Source organism: Carcharodon carcharias, chromosome 6 (genome assembly GCF_017639515.1).
Source record: "Carcharodon carcharias isolate sCarCar2 chromosome 6, sCarCar2.pri, whole genome shotgun sequence".
NCBI classification, from domain to species: domain Eukaryota; kingdom Metazoa; phylum Chordata; class Chondrichthyes; order Lamniformes; family Lamnidae; genus Carcharodon; species Carcharodon carcharias.
In genome coordinates this window covers 44,542,752-44,564,271 of record NC_054472.1, presented here as the reverse complement: position 1 = coordinate 44,564,271, position 21,520 = coordinate 44,542,752, and the positions used below count along the sequence as shown (strand labels likewise).

Below are 21,520 nucleotides of genomic sequence, written 5' to 3'. Positions count from 1 at the left end.
CTGCTTTACCCATTCACCCCCATGGTCCAGTTTCAGGAGTGGGTGACATATGCAACATGCAATGCTCCCAGAAACCTTGGGTCCCTTTTAAACCACAGCCTCTGCCACCTGGTATACAAAATTTTCCAAAGTACTGGGGACAAGCAATCTTCACTGGGACATATATGACATCTCACCCTGCATTGCCTACCTTTAGGTCACTGACATATTTTTATTCATTCATGGAATGTGGGCATCACTGTCTAGACCAGCATTTATTTCCCATCCATGATTGCCCTTGAGAAGGTGGTGGTGAGCTGACTTCTTGAACTGCTGCACTGATGTGCGGATGACTGCCTCACACCCAGCACTCACGCTTCAGATGCACCTGATCAACTCATCTGGTCATTGGGGAGCATCTCGGTCCTTGACTCTTTGTTCACCATTACCTCATGTTAAAGACCAATGAAGGAAGAAGCCTTCCATTCCCCACAAAGACAGTTACAACCTTGCTCCTGATGACGTCAATGCAAGATGGACCTCAGCTTGCCGGCCTCAGTGTTACTGGTAAGAACGTCATTCATAATGGCCAGAATTTTATGCTCACCCCCCTGCCTGGCGGGTTCTAAGGCAGTGAGGGAGTGTTAAATTGCATGGACAGGATTCTCTCTAGGTTCATGTCTGCATGACCTCTGAGCACTTTCATGCCGGGGCAGGCAGGGCCTCGGACGGGAAGCCCACCCTTGCCCCACTTAAGGCCCTTTAATGGCCATTTCCCACCCAGCTTCAATTTTAAGGTTGATGAGCGGATAACAGCTCGGGGGGGGTGGAGGGGGGGGGGCGGAAATGAAAGGAATTCTATCTTGGACAGGAAATGGTTGGGAGTGCCTCCATCAGAAGCCTCCTTCTGACTGAGGGCAGCCTCCTCTTAAGGCCTGATGACCTGCAGACCTCCCACCCTCCCTTCCCGGCCTATCCCCCGAGATCCCGATCAACCCCCCCCTCACGATCCCCCAGGCCTTCACTACCCTCCCCACCCGGATTCCTGACACACCTTTTCCTCCAGTTGGCTGGATGTAGGCTCAGGAAGCTCTTGCAGTGGTCTCTGCCGGCCACTGGAGGGACTGGAGAGCTGCCGGCCAATCTAATTAACTGGCAGCTCTCCAAAGCTGGACTTCCTCCCAAGTGAGGGGCCTCCTGCCAATCAACACTCAGAGTGTAAAATGGCAGCTGGTCTCTCAGAGTGGGTGGGGATGTGTTCATCTCTTCGGATGGCGGGATCTGAGCTCCTGCCATCCCAAAAATTCTGGCCAAAGTTAATATTTTCATTGAGACATATAAGAGTGTATGTAGATATAATCAAGAAGATTAATTGTGATATGTACAATGTAAAATGTGTAACCATAGTGAACCCATTAGTGCTCTTGGAAAGATAATGCTATGCATTTGTGCACACTCCTATGATTAGAGGGGACGAGGAAAAATGTTTTCACACAGAGTGGTAGGGGTCTGGAACTCACTGCCTGAAAGGGTAATAGAGGTGGAAAGTCCCAAAACCTCCAGGACTACAGGCCAAGTGCTGCAAAATGGCATTAGGCTGGATGGCTCATTTCTCGGCCAGCGCAGAAACAATGGGAAGAGTGACTTCCTTCTACATTTTCTGAATTTTCTAAATATGTGAAAGGGTGGAATGTGCTGGGCTGTGGGGAGAATATGTGAATTGCTCCTCAGGAGAGCCAGCACAGACCCAATAGGCCGACTGGCCTTCTTCTGTACTGTTATGATTCTAAGTACCCCCACCCCCTCCACATTGCGTAGGAGGAGATGGAGGCAGGCTGCTCACTTCTCATTCTTTATGGCAGTGAGGAGTATGGTGTCCTGCCTCATCGTGCAGGCACTCGTTGGCAGCCCATGCAAAGATCACAGTCTGAAGGAGATCCCCATGTTCACTGGCACTTGTGGAGCAGATGAGGGCTCTGGTGGAGGGGCTGGGGAGATGGAGGACGAAGAGAGTGCTGGAGTAGCTCTCGATACCTTTGTCCTCCCCAGTGACCTCCACAGCCCTGGGTTGGCCTTCAGGTGGGTTTGATGGGGCTGTCTGCTGATATGCAGCAGTCGTCCATTTCAGCAACCTCTGTGCCATCAGTGTGACCGTCCTGTTCAGGGTACGCAGCTCCTCATGTATTCTGTGGATGTCGGGGCTCACACTCTGAGCAGACTGATCCAGGCTACAGAGTGAGGCTTTCACCCTTTCCTGGCCAAGACACTGCACTTGCATCTACTCTCACTGCTGCTGCATGTGTCTCTCCAAAAGACTGGCCAATCTCTCTTGGTCAGAGCTCGTGTGGTTGAAGCCCCGGACAATGTGGAGCTAATGACGGTGATGGGCTCTTCCACTTGCAGTCCTAGAGCTCCCATTGCCTCAGGGAACTTCGCCAGATGTCCACATATTTGCATCTAATTGTCTAAATATTGTGTCCCAAAAGATGAATCGGGTCACTGTTTTGCATCTGGTTCCTGTCTCTGATCCTTTGGGCAATCAATCCTTTGAGCAGTTGATAGGAAGTTATTCCACAAGCTTTGGTTTTGGAGTTGTTGCATTGAATGCAACCAATTATTGCTGCAGTAAACATGACACCTGTTTTATGTCTACTTGTAGAGTTCAGGTTTTGAACAGACTATATTAATTGAAAGAAATTTTAATCAGATACGCTATGTTGATTGTCTACACACAGCACAACTCAGATGATGTTGCTTGTGCTGTGGGCAATCAGGAAAGGTTTGACTCCCCTTTAAAACAAATTAATTTCCCTGAATTTAACATGGTTACTGGGATGGGCTATGAGAAATATCCAATAGGGTTTGTGGAACATGTCCAGGCTAGGTAAAAGCAGGAAGAAAGTTCAGCAAATTCCTTGCAAGCTACTAACCAGCTGTGTTGTTTATGTCATGCAGAATGGTAGGTGATCTTTTGGAACTTTAACTGCCTCATTTCTCCACAAAAAACAGCTGTTTTACTACACCAGGTTAGCTTATTACTGCTGCATTACTTTGTAAACCAAACTGCTGAATGAGACTGAGTGTTGGTTTTTGTTCCACGAAATGGGTGGATATGTTAAACTTCAGTGCTGTAATTTTTAATTGTGTTGTCTTTGAAATGCTTTCAGTTTATTGGAGGGGAAGATCTATTGCAAAACTTGTAAAACAAATAGTGCGGCTACAAAGTTACAATTGCTTTCAAAAGTAGTAGACTACAATTTTGATCCTTATTCATTTGATAAAGTACAAATCTTTAATGGGTTTAAATGACTCTAGTCAAGGTACCTTTGAAGATTCAAACCAGGGAGGCAACTCAAGAGGAAACAACACAGGATCAGATGTCCAGTTCGGAAATGGATGGTGAAAAATGATTCACAATATACAAAGTGCTTCATTTTTTGGGTAATTCATGTCTCTTACTCTGGATAATTATGCTTTCCTATTTTAGATTACTCTCGATGTGTCTTAGCAGCATATAACTTTAAGAGTATCTTTACTGGCTCTGATCTCTTGCTAAGTTTTTAAACTGAATATCAAATGAGCAGATAACTTTTCTTATGTTTCTTTGAAACTGAATCTATCCAATATTGCCACAGGATTCTCCACATGACTTCTGAGAAGCTGCAGAATATCACTATACCATCTCATTTTAGGCTTTAATTTCTTAATTAATTTAATGGGAAATAGATTACAAAGCATATAAATAATAGTATAATATTTCTATTTAACACAAAACTACACTAACATCTTGAAATAAGGGAAATAATAATGGTTCATGACCTCTATATTAAGCTCAAATTTCATAATTAACTTCAGTACATATATAGTTCTTTTTCCATAGGGCAAAATTTTCTGTTCAGCCGACGTGTAAAATGACACGTGTGATCACGTAAAATGATCTTCCGTTTGGCAGGCACGCACTGGAGTCGGCTGCATGCCTGCCAAGCTGTAAAAGGCCTGTTAAGGCCATTAATTAACTAATTTACCAAATTGCCAGGGCTGCCCATCCAACCTTAAGAAGCCCAGGCGGCCTTTGCATTTTTCATGAAACCTCATCCACGGGAGGGATGAGGTTTCGTGAAGGGTTTGTTATATTAATGAATATTTTTTAAACATTTGATAAACATGTCCCAACACGTGATGAGCTGAGACATGTGTAAATGATTTTTCACTTTCTTTATTTTAAACTTTGAAACTGACCTTAATCTCCCTGAGGTAGCTCCGTGCCTCAGGGAGATTTCTGTGCTCTTTTGCGTGTGTGCATGAAGAAGCGCAGGCCCCAACTCTCCCTCCTCCCCCCACTTGCACAGGTAGCACTGAGCTACCGGGTGTGTGTCATGCTGGGTGGGCCTTAATTAGCCCGCCCACGTAAAATGGCAGTGCGTAGCCGATCGCAGGTGGCGATCAGCTCCGTGCCCGTGCCCAACCAACCCGCCCGACGGGGAGAAAACTCTCCCCATAATTTCCTTCCTTGTCTATCATCTGAGGTTTTTGGTAAGGTTCCAGTGGGTATTTATAGCTAAGCTTGATCTGCACCCAGAAGGTTCTGCTGCAAATAGAACAGGATATTAGGAATGATTGAGTTTTTGACAAGTTACTAGCTCAGGATTTCCTCTCCTTGCATTTTTCTCTGCCTTTGATGCACACTTGTTTTCGAAGGAGCCGCACTAGTTTTTATGTTTGTGACAGGCACAGCGATCCTGGGCCAGCTTCTTCTAGGACTCAGGGTTGTTAAAAAAAAACTCCTAAGTGAAGCCTTCAGAGTCTCCTTGAATCTTCCTTCGATCACTGTGAAAGTACACCCCAGACTCATGCCCTCCAAAGAAGATTTAATTTGATAAGTGAGTGTCAGGCATTCTGGTTACATGACCAGCCCAACTCAGTTGTGACTGTCTCAGTATGGTGTGGATGCTTAGCATTCCAGCTCAGGTGAGTCTGGTATTTTGCCCTGCCATCTGATCTTCAGAAGCTTCCGAAGGCAGCTCAAATGAAAGTGTTTGAGCTTCTTGACATGACACTGGTACACAGACCAAGTTTTGCATTTATAGAGCAGAGTGTATAGACTTTTAGTTTCATAAGCAGACTCATTCCCACGATTGGGAAATTTGCAGATGACACAAAGATTGGCCGAGTGGTGGATAGTGTAGAGGATAGCCATAATCTCCAAATCGATATAGATGGGTTGGTGGAGTGAGCGGTAAAGTGGCAGATGGATTTTAACAGAGAAGTGTGAGGTCATACATTTAGTGAGGTCAAGCAGTTACAGGGATTACACAATAAATGGGAATATACTATGAGGGGTAGATGAAGTGAGAGATCTTGGCATACAAGTACACAGGTCCCTGAAGGCAGCAGTTCAGGTAGGCAGGGTTGTAAAGAAGGCATATGGAATGCCCTCCTTCATTGGCAGAGTTATAGAATATAAAAGTAAGGATATAATGTTGGAATTGTATAAAACACTAGTGAGGCCATAACTGGAGTATTGTGTGCAGTTCTGGTCACCGCATTACAGGAAGGATGTAATAGCTCTGGAGAGAATGCAGAGGAGCTTTCCAAGAATGTTGCCAGGGTTAGAAAAGTGTAGCTACGAGGAGAGATTGGATAGGTTGGGGTTATTTTACTTAGAACAAAGGCGGCTGAGAGGTGACTTAATTGAGGTGTACAAAATTATGAGGGGAATAGATAGAGGGACAGGATAAAATTGTTTCCCTTGGTAGAGAATTCTAGAACCAGGGGACATAGATTCAAGATAAGTGGCAGAAGGTGTAGTGGGGATATGAGGAAGAACATTTTTATGCAGAAGGTAGTGGGTATCTGGAATTCACTGCACAAGTTGGTGGTAGAGGCAGAAACTCAACTCTTTTAAAAAATACCTAGATCTGCACCTTAAGTGCTGTAAGCTGCAGGGCTATGGGCCGGGTGCAGGAAAGTGGGATTAGAAGGAGCACCTGGGTTTCCTCGGGCTGGCATAGATAAGATGGGCCAAATGGCCTCCTTCTGGTCTGTAACTTTGCTATGGTTCTATGATGTTCAAAGCTACGCTTACTTTGACAATTCGTGTATGTGTCTTATCATTGATATAGAAGAGCTCAAGAGAGCGTGCTGATGAGATAAATGAACTAATCCATTGCAGACAGAATGGTCATGGTCTGAAACTTTGGGCTCAAGATAGGATTCCCCTGGAGCAGGCCAGTACATTACTTTGTGCTGAACGTAAGGCCAAAGTTGTCACTTGTATTAGAGAACAAATCCATACTACATTGCAAGTCCAGCTCTGAACTGGTAGCTAGTGTACCATCATTGGTAAACAGAAAATTGCAAAGTATATCCTTGGAGACCTTGGTCTTAGCCTGAAGTCATCTGAAATTGAGCAGCATTCCATCCATGCAATATTGATTTTATCGATGGCTTTGGAGAGTATGGCAGAGAAAAACATGCTGAAGCATGTTGGCATTAGAAAGCAGCCTTGCTTAATTCCATTAGTGACTGGGAATAAGTCAGAAGACTCACTATCATCCAGGACATATGCAAGCATACCATGATGGAATGGTCAAACCATTATGATGAATTTCTGAGAGCATCCAAATTTCTCCATTACTTTTCAAAGGTCCTCATAGCTGACTGTGTCAAAGGCCTTGGTCAGGTCAACAAACCTGATGTAGAGTTCCATGTTCTATTCTTAGCATTTCTCTTGGAGCTGTCTAACTGCAAACATCTTGTCAGTGGTTCCTCAAGCTTTTCCGAAATCACACCAATTCTTTGGCAGCAGATCCTTGTCAAAACGTGGCACTAAGAAGCTCAGAAGGATTCTGGCAAAGATTTTGCTGGCAATGGAGAGGAGTGAAATTCCTCTATGATTGGCAAGTTGCTCTCCGCATGTATGGGCAGACAGTGGAAGCATCTTTGTATTCTTGCCTTGTTTCCATACGGACTGAAAGAGTTTAATGTGCTTTTTGACCAGATACTGATCTCCAACATTGTAAACCTCAGCTGGGACAGCATCAGCTTCTGGAGCTTTGTTGCTAGACCGGAGTTTGGTTACGTATGCCGTTTCTAATAGCATGAGCAGCTCATAAAGAAAGCAGTTGATGGCAACAAGTGGCAGCCTGATGATTGTTTTTATATTGATGGATGAAGGCCAATTGAGGACATGGTTAAAGTGCTCAGTTCATGTTGTCCCTTCAGCACTGAGGATTGGTAATGACCCAGTAGACTGGGACCGGTAGATTTCAGAGCATTACAGAACCTCTTTCAGTCTTTGTGGTCTGCATTTGAAAAAAAAAAAATGTCTGCTTTCTGATTCAGCCAAGTGTTTTGCATCTCTGAGCCTGCATTGGACAGTATTGCAGATGTTGCGATAGGCATAATAATTACCAATTGCTGGAGCTAACTGGCAAGCTTAGATTCATTGGGCCATATTTTCATCTAGTGGCCTCAGCCTGTTCTAAATGAAAAGGAGCGGAGGCAAATCTTGTGTAAAATGTCAAGTGCACTTACTTTTTCGGTATAGTTTAATTTGCATAATTATTCATAGAAACGGACATGGTGTCAGATGAGAAGGGTACTCAAAGGGGTAAATTACAGGCAAGTCAAATTTAAAGGGATTGGGAAAAGTAAAGAGAGCTGAGAGAGAAACAATCAGAAATCCGAGGTAAAGCTTTGAAAAGCTTGTTAACCCCCTGCACCCCTATTCCTCCTGACCCAGAAGCAGTGCTGAAAAGGTGCTCCCCAGCTAGATCCAACTGTTCGCCTCGCCTTTCAGCTGCCTTGTTTCCCAACCAAGTAAAGCCGGAAGCTGACACTTCAGAGACAGGTTAGGTTTGGGTTTCTGATTTTAAACATTTTAACTCCTCTCTCCCACCGGATATTCATTTAGATGGGACTCTGTGCAGAAAGCTTTGTACGAGGCTTGAATTATAAGTTCCATAAATTTGATCTTTCTGGGCTGCACAATTTTCAAATTGCTCAAATCTTGCTCAGTTTTGGCAAAAAAATAAATGGTACTCAACTTCATATAAAACTTCCTCTTATCTTTGATTATTTCAGCAATCAGCATGTGCTAATATTTCTAACCAGAATCTGTACTTAATTATTTTGTTTAAATGTTCAAATGTTACACATGTTGCCCCTCTCCTCTCTCTTTCCTGGTTTCTCAGTCCTCATGTTCAATATAAGGCCCATTTACAGATGACAACAGGCAGTGAAAATGAAAGTCAAAGTGCAGTTGATTTTAAAATGATGGGTGAGATGTTAACACAATCAAAACCCATTCATTCATACAGAGTTAGAATCTGTCCCAACAAGTTTACTGGAATTTATCTTGTTATGACTGGTCCCCCATTGGAGGTCCCCCAATGTGTTATGATCCAGGATGAGTAACCCCAAATTGTTATGCTCCCAGGTGAGGAAGGATGAATTGGCTCCCCTTCTTTATTCAACCCCGTTTGTCACAATATTAATTTAAAAGGATCTCTTCCCTCTTGTCCAAATGTATTTATGTTTTAGAAGGAGCCAATTTAACCAGGCTTTCTTGAGTCAAGAAAGAGTAAGTTTATCAGTTACGAAAACCCAAGGAAAAATAATAAAAACACAAACACACAAAGAGATCGGAAATGAGATGTTGAGTCCAAAAATAAAGATTAAAAGAGATATGAATTAGTCTTTGGCTTGTGATGAGGATTGGATGGCAAAACTTTGCAGCTGTTAAATAGGGTGATTGGCAGCTCAGTATTGGTTTGGAGACACTTTGTTCTGCAGGTTAGCTGAAGGAGCTGTGCTATTTCCTTTTTGACCATGACTTTGCAGACTTGTGACTTGCTTCCAGCAACAGAGAAAGACTTTTTAAACCTGTAAGCTGCAAGGATGCCTAGCTGATGCTCTTTAGTTGTGACCTTCATAGCACACACTAGCACACCAGAACCAGGATTGTAGCTAGCTTTTTAACCCCTTTTCTTGTGTATTCCTGGAAGGGAAAAAACAAACATGTCTTTTGCCCAGAATCTGCTTTCTTTCAACTCAGATCATGTTCACATTCTGGGATATAACTCAACAGGAGATGATTTTTGCTGAGATGGTAATCTGTCTCCATCAATCTACAACCACATTGCATCTCTTCCTTTGAAGTGTCTCTGTCTGAAGTAGGTCTTGACACATTTTTAGATGTGACATTCCATTCTCTCCGGGCTCGTCGGTGTAATCCACAGAAGAATTTTCTAGCAAGTAGTTACTTTACATTTTCAGCCAACTTTTGCTTGAAGGTTTTTTTTAAAGACCACATGTCTCACTTAAAAAGATCAATATGTCCATTAGTAATTCAGGCTGTGATCTGCTGCAATCTGTATAACCAATAAGCTTGGACCATGTATCTATCCATGAAATGTATCACAAATATTGAACAAGATCCATTTTTATTTCCCAAGGGTTGGGAGGTACAGAGGAGGCTTACCAGGATAATACCAAGGGTGGGGAATTTCAGTTATGTGGAAAGATTTCAGAAGTTGAGATTGTTCTCCTTAACCTTCTCTGCTTTAAGGGGAGATCTAATTCAAAATTGTGAGGTGTTTTAATTGAGCAAATAGGGAGAAACTGTTTTCTCTGACAATTGGATCAGTAAGCAGAGGTCATAAACTTAAAATTGGGAAAAACATTAGAGGGGGATTGGGGAGGATTTTTTTTCCCCGCAGATAGAAGGTTGTTAAGATCCAAACTTGAAAGGTGGGTAGAGACAATTCCATATGAACTTTCAAAAGGCAATTGGATAAGTTCTTGAAAAGGGCTGCTTTGCATGGTTATGAAAAAAATCTGGACTTTGGGACTATATTGGATAGCTCTTCTAAAGAGCTGACACAGGTAGGATGAGCCAAATGGTCTTTCCTTGTGTTGTAAATTTCTATGAAGATAAACTTTGACCTTTCCTGCCAGTTGGAAGCCATTGTGATTGCTTTGTTCAATTTTCCTTTCATTTGACTTCATGGGAGTTTAATTGGGCAGGTTGTCAAACGATTGGCAGACCTATTTCTTTTAAAATTATTTCCTGTGATTCATTGATTGGCTGCCAGTGAGTGGATTCTTGAAAAGTTACTTCAGCAATTATGCCAGCTTCCAAAAGTGGGAAACAGATAAGTTAATGGACATTTCCCATTGTCAAAACATGAACTTTTCCCTTTTCAAGTATATATTGAACAGTTTTGTGTTTCCAGAATACTTTAAATATTTCAAAAGTTTATTTTTTTGCAGAGTTTTGTTTTCTTTTCATCTGTACAGAAGTGAGCAAGTGCGTTTATCAGACCCACAAATTGTGTTTTGCTTCAGTGACTTTGGATCGAGTGGAAAGATGAATTAGGTGGAGTACAGCTTACTTTAGAGGAAGAGGACTCAAGTGACTTTACCTCATGATATAAATTTATTAGCCACTAAAAAGCACCAGGACATGTGTAGTATATATTCATGTGATACCCAAATCCTCAAGTGACATTTCACAGTATGCACAATATATTGCTTTCACAAGCTTAAAACTATTCTATTATACTGCCTTTAGCATTAAAAATTAGACAGTAAAACTTGGCAGAAGCAATGAACACATAAAATACAGTGTACAAACTGTTCTAATGTCTGTAATGGAGACGTGATAAGAAACGTATTTGCTAGGCAAATGTACTCAGCTGACAACCTTTACAGCTTGTCAATCAATTGGTCCTCTGTGTTTGAGTCATTGCTTGTATAGCGTTCTCAGTGAGTCAGTTTTTCTGTTGCAAAAGCAAAGTATTGTGGATGCTAGAAATCTGAAGTAAAAACAGAAATTCCTGGATTTGCAGGGCTGGCAGCATCTGTAGAGAGAGAAACAGAGTTAGCATTTCAGGTCGATGACCTTCCAAGGTCATCAGACTGAAAGATAAACTCTGTTTCTCTATCCACAAATGCTGCCAGATTTGCTGAATATTTTCAGTATTTTTGTTTTTTATTGCAATTTCCTGGCTTGTTAGTTTTATGCTTATTTCTGGGCTAGTTTGAGACATTCAATGAAACGCTAAGTTCAGGCTTCATTTTTAACATGTTGACTTCAAAATAATACGTTATATGACTATGAACACTGCATCATTAAAAAACTAAGGAATATTTATTGTAATACTCATTCAATATTAGAGTTATAGGAAATAGAGCAGGAGTTATCCATTTAACCCTTTGAGCCTGCTCCGCTCTTCAGTAAAATCAGAACTATTTTTCTACCTCGGCTACATCTTCCTGCACTATCCCTATATCCCTTGATTCCCTTAGAAATCAAAAACCATTGATAAAGTCTTCAATATACTCAATGATCTACAGTTCTCTGGGGTAGAGAATTCTAAAGATTTATAAACCTTTGATTGAAGAAATGTCTTCTCATCTCAGTCTAAAATGGCTAACTCCTTATTCTGAGACTGTGACCTCTAGTTCTAGACTCCCTAGGCAGGGAAAACACTGTGCCAGCATATACTTTGTCAAGCCCTTTAAGAATTTTATGGGCTGGACTTTGCTCCGTCGTGATCCCAGCCCACTGGCTGAAAAGGGGAGAACCTACCCACAATCCCAACAGCTACCCCACAGCAATTTAACACAGGGAGCAGTGTTAATTGCTTTAATGCAAGACTTCTGTGCCAAGCTTGATAGAAAGTATTGCCTTAGAGACCTGCCAGCTAGTCAGATGACCAAAAGGTTTGTAGGTCCAGCAGAGCCACCAGGAGCAGTGGCCACAGCTGGAACTACAGTCAGTCCCACCACACTAAGGAGCCCAGATAAGTCAGGGTTCTTTGAGTTCTGCCAACCTGACATGGCATGGGGTTGGGGGGGCAGGTTAGGGGGCCAAGGGGAGGATTAAAGCGGGGGGGGGGGGGGGGGGGGGGGGGGGGGGGTGCCTCCAACGGGCCCAGAGACTCCCCTCTTGCCTGATACCAGCTAGGGCAGCTGGGTATCCTACATGACACGAGCCTCACCATCTATCTCTACGCCACCACCACCAACCGCCCCCCCCCCCCCCCCCCCCCCCCCCCCATCAGCCCTCTCACCCTCTGTGGGTAAAAAACCAACTGCCGCAGGATGAGGTCCATAAATGGCTACTTACGGGCCTGAATAGGCCGAGGATGAGCAGATGCCCAACACCACCTCCCCATAAAAGTTCAGGCAGGTTGGGACAGGCCACGAGGAGGCTGGAAGGCTATCAAACTTGCCAACATGGGAGGGCAAAATCCAGCCCTCTGTTTCAACGAGATCACCTCTTATTCTGATAAACTCTAGGGAATATAATTCTGGTCTTGTCAATCTCTCCACATTGGACAATCCTCTTATCCCAGGAATCAACCTGGTGAACCTTAGTTACACTCCTGTAAGGCAAATATATTCTTCCTTAGATTAGGAGACTAAAACCATATACAACACTCCAGGTGTGGTCTCACCAAGGTCCTATAGAATTGCAGTAAGGCTTCTTTACTCCTAGTCTTTGTAATAACAAAGGGATTGGAATATGACATACCATTTGCTTTCTGTAAACTTTCTGTGGTTCATCTACAAGAACACATGGATCCCTCTGATACTAACAATTCCCAGTCTTTCACCATTTAAAAAGATAAGCTGGATATAGTCAGCCTGATGGGGTTGTTGCCCAATGGCTGGAGAACTGGCAGGGGAACCTGGTCAGTTCTGTAGAGGAGGCCCATCTATATTAAGTACACTTCAGGCACTTAAGTGGCCACTGTTGGGTCCACCACGGGATTCAGGATTCCGATGGTAGAAGTCCCGCCCACCAAGGGCTGCCAGGCAATCAGAGACCAAAGCTCATTGTTTTCAGCCCATGGGGGTAGTGGCAACTTCCAGCAAAGCATCCACCAGAGGCCCAGGGCTATTGAGGGACCCCAGGTCAAAGGTGAATGAGGGCAGGATAGAGGTCACGGAGGGGAGAGGATGGAGGAGGATTAGGTGCAAGGGCAGAGGGGTGGCTTTCAGTGAGTCCCCCCTTCCTGATGCTTGGTCCTTTGATCAGACACAGCTAAGTGCCTAATGACAAGGGACTCATCTCCCCCTCTATGAGGCCACTGGCAGCCTGATAAGTTTGCTGGGTGGCCTTCGAGAAGTGTGGAAAAGCCATGTGGCTCCCATTTAATTCCTAAATCACGATGGAATTGCAATCGGCTCAGGGATAATGGGTTTTAATTGGCTCATGAGCCAATTACTTTTCTTAATTGACATCCTGCTGCCAGCAGCCAGGAATCCTGCATCAGCCCCGTCCATCTTTTGACTCAGTTGTGGAGGTTATGCCACTGCTAAGAGACTGACATAGGGCCTATCCCATAAAGGCTACCATGGTTCCCACTGCAATGGGCTGCATTAAATCCAGACCAATATTTTACTTCTCCTACCAAAGTGAATAACTTCGCATTTCATTCAATCTGCTATGTTCCACTGCCTGCTTAATTCCATTGTCCTCCTCATAGCTGACTCTATCACTTAACTTTGTATCATCACAAACTCAGTTACCTTACATTCAGCCCCCTCATCTAAGTCATTGATATAGATTACAAATAGCTTACGCCCAAGCTCTGATCCTTACGGTACCCTGCTAGTTACAGCCTGCCAACCTGAATGACCTATTTATTCCTGCTCTGTTTTCTGTCTGCTAACCAATCTTCAATCCCTCCTAAAATATCTTACCTTCAATCTCAAACGCTTAAGCAACAAGATTCTTCACCTAACAAGTTGTTCCTGTAAACCAACAGACTAAGGGATTATTTTGTCTAAAGGGTAGAAACAGACACTAAATAGGTGCAATGCTAAGAAGACTTGCTTGTTTGAAAGCTTGTTTTAGCACCCAATTTTGGTCTTTAGCACTGGTCACAAAGCTGGGACTTGCCTGCAGTTAAACCAGAAACCTGCAGATTGAGCACTCTGGTGCTGATTAGATGCAATTTTCAACACAACAAGCTCTTTATTGTCATTTCAACTGAAGGTTTGGAGTGTGCTGGCTGGCACATTGCAGGATGATCCAGGAACCAAGGGAGGGTTAGCTTCCCAGGTGCTGCACTTGAGGTTTTGGTGGCAGAGATCCTGGTGCAGGAGGGATCCTGTGCACAGTGGGGAAGGATGCACTTCACTCTACCTGCCCCTCTCTCCTGCAGCAGCTTATGCTGCAAGGCCTCATGTCTTCCTTCCATTCCTTGTCAGAACTAAGGGAGACCCATGACTCCGGTAAGGTGGAGTCACACAGAGAATTTCTGGAATAAGTGTTGCTTGAATGTTGGTGAAGTCTTAAAGTGTGCTTCAGAGGTTCTCTTCACAGCACTGGCAGCAAGAGAACATGGAACCGTGAGTATTCTTTTAATTAATACTCAGCATCAGCACTATGTTCACTCCTGAACAGCTGTTCAATATTAGGAGGAACGTTAGTTGAAGTGCTAACCACCAAAATACCTTGCAGCCCCTTTACTAAGTGTTAGCTGTTCTTTAAAGTAGAAATCAGCTGTTAAACAATCCTCAACAGAGCCCCTTCAAGCACTAGTTTAAACTCCTTTACCAAATTGTTGTCCCACATTAAATGTGGATTAAATCAACATTTCCGTTCAAGAGGTTATCTTGGCTACCTTGACTCTTAAGCATTAGATTATTCAGCAAAAAATGCCCTCCTAATAGTTTCCAACCTTGGGAGGAGCCAGAAGATGTTTTACCTTTGCTGGAGCAATCAGCTTTCTTTTCCTGGACCACTCAACTAAGTTGTAAAGTGACACTACATTTAAAGCCTGAAAGATACAGCCCATGTGACTGTTATTGCACCTGACAATCAGATCATTAGACAAACAGTTTCTGACCAAGTCAGTGTTAATGAACAAACGCCTTCTACCACACTGTGAGAGTATCATTCACTAAACAAACTAGATGTTCCTTTAACAACATAACCTTGCAAAGGAATCTTTGTATGTAGCTGTCTACATAAACAGCCTATTAGGTTTTGTGATTCATTCATTAATTGGAGCTATAAATCATTAACTTGATAGTTCAAAGCCTCAAATAAAATGATGTTTATGGTTCATTTATATAGTTCTTCCTGTTACATAAACCTTGAGAAAGATGTCATGGCTTCCTGATCCCCTGTGTAGCTGGGAGGACAAGTAACCTGGAAGATCACAATCTCTCTGTAACCATATAGTCTTCAAACTAATGTCATTAGTTTCATTAGCAGATTAACAGTTTATATCAAAAGAATAATTACCAAGAGATCCATTACAATTGAGAAGTTTCCTGGGCTTGGTGTTTTAATTTAGAATCTGCAAGTCTCTATATTAAACATACATGCATACAAAATTAAACAGGTCTCTTATTATTTTCATTTTTTTTTGTAGTCCACATATTTCATATTTAAATATAACCCTTCAGTTGCCTAGGTCCCAAACTCTGGAATGCCCTTGCCACAATTCTGTCTCTCTATTTCTCTTTCTTCCCTTTAAGATGCTGCTTAAAAACTATCATGTGACCTTGTATCTCTTTATGTGGCTCTGTGTCATACTTAGTTTTATGATGTTCCTGTGAAGTACCTTAGTACATTTCATGGCACTATATTTACATAAGTTGTTGCTGTAAATATGATTTTGTAAAACAGTTTATTCATGGTACATTCAACAAAGTTCTGATTTAAATTTTCCATTCAGGGGCCAAGCATTATGAATATGTAGTCTTTGTGTTTGGCATTGAGTAGTTATAATTCTATTTGTTAACTAGTCGCTGAGTTTTTCAAGAAATGATTAAGGCACAGCACTCATGTTAGGATTTGTAGCGGTTGTGAGACGAAGACAAATAATTTCACTCTTATTAAATAATTTCAGGTTTTTTTTAGTTGCTTGCATGTTCTTCATTCTGAATCATTTTCTAATTGGCCTTGTGGAAAACAATCATAAATTGACACAATATAGAAATTAATCATTCATGAACTGGTGTCTAAAAATAATGTTCTATTGATAAATGACTGTTAATATTGAAGCCTTACCTTTTCTTGAATTTTCAACCTAGTGTCAGGCTGAGCTAATAATAATTAGCTTGCTAAAAGTTTTAAAGGAATGCTTCCAATTTTTGTTAAAGTAAAAGAAAAACATTTTAAGAATTTGTTACTCAAATTTGCTCCCCCCACTGCTTTGTCCTTTAGGAATGCATATTGAGAAACTGCTTAATTAGCTCAGGATTTTTGAATCATTAAGTAAATCAAAGCCACCAAATAGCTATTGCTATTAACAGGTGCATTAAGTCAGCATAGTAAATTGTGCACAAGTGCCACTGTGTCTGATGTAACACCTTTAAACTCCCACTGATAACAAGAATTCTAACCTGTTGCTTACTTAATGGGAGGTAGAGGAAGTGATTGCTAGGCAGAGTGCTACATGGGCTGTTTAATATTAGCCATAACAATAAGTGTGATGATAAGTTTAAAACATGTTATGGCAATTGGCTATCTGAAAAGAGGAAAAATATAACAACGCATGTTTCATTCAAGACAGATGGTGAAAATCAAGCAAAATAGATTAAAAAGATGTTACAAGGAGATTGGGAATTAACAGATATTCCCACAAATAAAGGAACAGATGTGCATGCACAGAGAGGGCTGATTTTCCAAATACATGTTGCCATGGGGAAACATAACTGAAAGCCTACAATTTCACAACATGCACAGCCAGGAGGTGCAGTTCTCACTGACCACGGTCTGATAGTGTGCGTATTGCCATCTATCTATCCTCCTGTCTACCAATGTCCATGTCTTTATTCCCCCTAGATTGTCTATTCCAATGCACTCCTGGCCAGTCAAGAGCTTCTACATACTATCCTCCTTAAATTTGACGTCTTCCAGCTGTCTTTATATTTATTTGCATCTTAATCTTGTTCACTCTGCCCTTTATAAATCCTTATGTATGCAGTTTCAGTGGTCAGTCTGAAACTATGTTTAATGAAAAATTATGATGCAAGAAGTAACATTTTTGCTGTCTGCAGAATAATATATTATTTAAAAAAGAATCAGGAATGTGTTACTCTAGCTGCCTGGTATGAACCTAGTGAAGTCAAATATTGCAAGATTGTGCTCTAACTAAAACCTGTAATAACTGACCCGGTTACAATGCAAATTTGCAACCTGTGCAACTCTAGAGTAAATAAAGGTTAGCCCGTATACTCCCTAAAACCAAATCTCCTTCAGCAAAGTTTTTAGCTATCTGACTTAATGCCTCCTCATATGGCTTGGTGTCACACTTTGCCTTAATTTCTTTTACATTAAATACACTATACAAATATAAGCAGTCATTGTTTTTCATGGTCCATAACTTCCAATCTCCAAGGCATCGAACCAGGGTGGTACCCAAAGATGCACTGGGGGACCTCTCCTCCCCCCGCCCCATCCTGGAAGTTTACAGATAAGGATTACATGGCAATTGCCCAGGTAGATTAAACATCCGCTGGACAATTGCCCTGCACTGGGAACCATCCAATACAAATTACAGTCACAGATGGTTCCGACTCTCTTACACGAATAGTTACCCAGGAAAAGTTAGAAGAATTAAAGCCACTTTTAACTCCTGCGTAACTTCAGTACTCCATCCCACCTTCCCCACTGACCACCCGAACCCCAGCTGACTAGTGCCATAAAAAAAGGAGTGTGACTTCCTTACCTTTGACTCTGCTGCAGTTGACTGAAGGCCTTGAGAACCCACTGCATTTTTCTCCCCTGGTCGGAAGGTTGGGCGAGAAAGGTGCAGCTGCATTTCAGCATAAGTAAGTAAGAGCGGAGTGGCAATCCGACTAAGATTGCCATTCCACAGAAGTTATGGCACTGGTGCCCGGACCTCCATCCCCTTGAGGAAATGGCAGGATCGTCAACCTCCTGCCTACCCTATCACACAATTGCTGAGCCCCCCGATTCTGAATATCTCGTTTGCTGGCCGTCATGTGATTGTGCGTGGTGAGCCATCTCGCCTTTTCAACTGAAGTCCTGTGCACTTCCAGTCCTGCCATTGGGGGACACAATGCAACTGCAAGATTTCACCCAAGATTCTTTCCCACTCTCTTATTATTCTATCAATTGTCTTGGAAGCACATGGTTAATAATCATAGCTCGCAGTAACCATCACTTAGCTCACCACACTATTAAGGAACACAATAAACCACAAGTAGAAACTAACACAATCCAAAGCAGATTTACTTTCTGCATTCCTAATTCTATTGAGTGGTAATTGTAAATATTGCTCCTGATTCTATTTGATGGCAATTTTTTATTATAGTCTGTAAGAATTTGTTACTTATTGCACCAATGTAATCATATAGCTCCTTTAATATTAAAAACATCCTATGGCGCTTAATAGGAACAAATATTTAAAAGGCACCCAGACAGACATTCACTCCCTACAATCCAGCAGAATCAGTCTGCTTGTGTGAATGGGCATTCTGAAAGTTTAGCTACCACTGCAAACTGCTGATCTGACCCGTCCCCCACAAAGCTGCAACTGCTGCTACAATCACCTGCTACTCTGACTGCCCCAACCTAACTACCACTGCCCCCACGCGCCCCCCCACCTGGCCCCCCCAACCCCTGAACCCTCGGCACTGTCAGAAAACTGCAACCACCTGCTGTTTTTCAGTAATGTCTCAGTGCAGAGAACAATTGGCCCCATGGTTTAGCAAGCTTCCTTTCCAGTTCTCTTCCAGGCTGACCAGGAACGGCGTGAGGTCAGTGATGGCAGCAGGAGACTCTTCCACCTGACCAAAACAGCCTGGATCGAAATAGCAGCAGAGGTGAGCAGCTTTGGAGTCCACAGTGAAACTGGGTCAAATGCCACAAAAGGGTCAATGATCTCCTGTGCTAAGCAAAAGTAAGTGGCATGGTGTAATCACAGTAAAACTTATGAAGGCATCAAGCAAATTAAATGTGCCAGTGAAGAAGTATGCCTGACAGGAATTTGGGTTCTAGGACTCAGGACCAGATGGAGCACGTGAACTGAATGGTTGGGAGCCAGTTGATACTGTGAAGTTGTATCAGTTGCAGGAGAGTGTATGTATGTGTGTGGAGCAGCATCTTCAGCTGAGGCAATCTATACTTCGCAGGTGAACGCATAGAGTTTTTAGCCAGGATTGGAGCGTGTGTCAAATGCATGTGCAATCTCCTTCCAACTCAGAAATGAGTGAGGCTTTGACTGGACCATGCATTTGGGCTTGTTCATGTCAATATTGCATTTGGTTCCCTCATCCAAATCATTGATGTCTATTGTGAATAGCTGAGGCCCAAGCACAGATCCCTGATGCACCCTACTAGTCACCACCTGCTTCTCTTAAAAAGGAAACTCTCTGCTTCTTTTCTGCTAACCAATTCTCAATCCATGCCAATATATTACCCCAAATCCCATGTGCTTTAATTTTCACACTAGCCTCTTACGTGGGATTTTGTCAAAAGCTTTCTGAAAATTCAAATACATCACATCCACTGGTTCTCCCTTATCTATTCTGCTAGTTATGTCCTCAAAAAAACTCCAGTCGGTTTGTCAAACATGATTTCCCTTTCATAAATCCATGTTGACTTTGTCTAACCACGTTGATATTTTCTAAGTGTCCTGTTATCACATGCTTTATAATAGTCTCTAGCATTTTCCCTACTATTGATGTTAGGCTAACCGGTCTATTATTTGTTGTTTTCCCCCTCCCTCCTTTTTTAAATAGTGGGGTTACATTTGGCACCCTCCAATTGCCGGGACTGTTCCAGAATCTAAAGAATTTTGCAAGATGACAACCAATGCATCCACTATTTTCATGGCCACCTTCTTCAGTATCCTGGGATGTAGATTATCAGGTCCTGGAGATTTATCAGCTTTCATTCCCATTAATTTCTCCAGCACAGTTTTTTTTAGTAATACTAATTTCCTTCAATTCCTCCTTTTCACTAGGCCCTTGATTCTCAAGCATTTCTGGGAACTTTTTTGTGATTTCCTCCGTGAAGACAGAACTAAAGTAGTTGTTTAATTGCTCTGCTATTTCCTTGTTCTCTATTATAATTTCTCCCGTTTTGTACAGTAAGGGACTTATATTTGTCTTCAATCTTTTTCTTACATGCTTTTACTGTCCACTTTTATTAATGTTCCAATTGTCTGATTGTGTTTTTGTACCAGAAAGGAATATATAACTGTTGCAATGCATGCATTTGTTCTTTAAATATTAGCCATGCCTTTCCACTCTCATGCCTTTTAATGAAGTTCCCCAATCCATCTTAGCCAACTCATGCCTCATACTTTCATAGTTTCCTTTGTTTAGATTTAGGAGCCTAGTTTCAGATTGGATGGAACCTAGTTTTGGGTTGGAACACCAATAAAAACTGGGAAATAAGAGTACTGGTCTGAACTGTTTTATCCTCCTGGGCTGTAGCAGTACTCATCTGGACCTTGTCCTCTGGTGAACTTGCAAACAAACTACTCTTTCCACCTCACCTGACTGCAGCCCACTTGTTCCCAATCACTCACCAAATGTAGATCCCAACACTATACAGTCATGTCTCAAAAGCGGCAACCTTGGGACTGAGTCCAAGTTGGATTTCGGATCTTGCCGGATTTCGGACATGGGCAATTTTGTAGCTTGCCTGCGCAGTTCCAGTGAAGGTGGGCAACATGCATATTTGGTGCTGCCACATTACATGATAGATAAGCAGCTCCCGTGCATTTGGCTGTTTCTGCACTCAACAGGGAGCCAAGCAGTGTTGTTCTTAAAGGAAGCCTGGCTCTCTCAAAAGGAAGTTTCACTGAATTACATAGAAGGCTGCTGTTGAATATAATTGCTGTAATTCTAAACAAGTAAAATGGATTAACAGGCAGAGAGAGGACTCCAGGGTCATGGATGGTGCTGTGGAGGCCGTATTGTTTGAGGTGATCAGAAGAAGCTATGTTACGGTCCTGTAAGGGACCAGGAGGACCTCCATGGCCAGCTTCAGAACGTATTAGGAAAAAATGGCCACTGAGGTCAATTCTCAGTATTTGGACTCAAGGACCTGGCAGCAGTGCCACAGGAAGTCTAATGACCTTAAACAAGTGATCAATGTTAGTGCATCTTCACATTACATCTCATACCTAACCACACTACCAGCCACTTAACTCAATGCGCCACATCATCACCCACCAGTCTGTAAAACTCAGGACTCACGCCTAACACCCAGATACTCCACCTCATTCTCACACACCTACCAATGCTGGCAGTCTCACGCCCACCTCTTAGTGCCTCCACATTTCTCCAACTGTTGAGCTACGACAGGAACATCACCCAAATCCAAATACAATCACTGAAATTTGGTCTTCTCTGCTGCAGATTAAGATGGTACACAATAGAAGGGAGCAAAGCAAAGCTGAAAGGGGACAAGGACGTCTGTGTCTCCTGAACCCTACAAAGGAAATTGTTCTGTACATCATGGGACCAGCTGTGACATAACTCAGAGCATCCAACATTATTGACAATGTTGTGGATGGTAGCATCCTCC

At 42.5% G+C, this 21,520-nt stretch overlaps 1 protein-coding gene across 13 annotated transcripts in view; it reads left to right on the top strand.

The window, feature by feature from the left end:
• The first annotated feature begins 2,905 nt into the window (after positions 1 to 2,905).
• The window catches only part of LOC121279192 (protein ITPRID1-like), a 301,605-nt gene continuing 282,990 nt past the window's right edge, over positions 2,906 to 21,520 (top strand). For 7 of the 13 annotated variants that reach the window (XM_041190209.1, XM_041190207.1, XM_041190205.1 and 4 more), the window contains exons 1-2: positions 2,937 to 3,005; positions 3,295 to 3,420. In XM_041190209.1, the coding sequence (XP_041046143.1) occupies positions 3,386 to 3,420 (35 nt within the window). In that variant the 5' untranslated portion in view covers positions 2,937 to 3,005; positions 3,295 to 3,385. Of the gene's footprint in view, positions 3,006 to 3,294; positions 3,421 to 21,520 lie in introns of all 13 variants that reach the window. The other 6 variants (XM_041190213.1, XM_041190212.1, XM_041190202.1 and 3 more) reach the window with 5 other exon arrangements.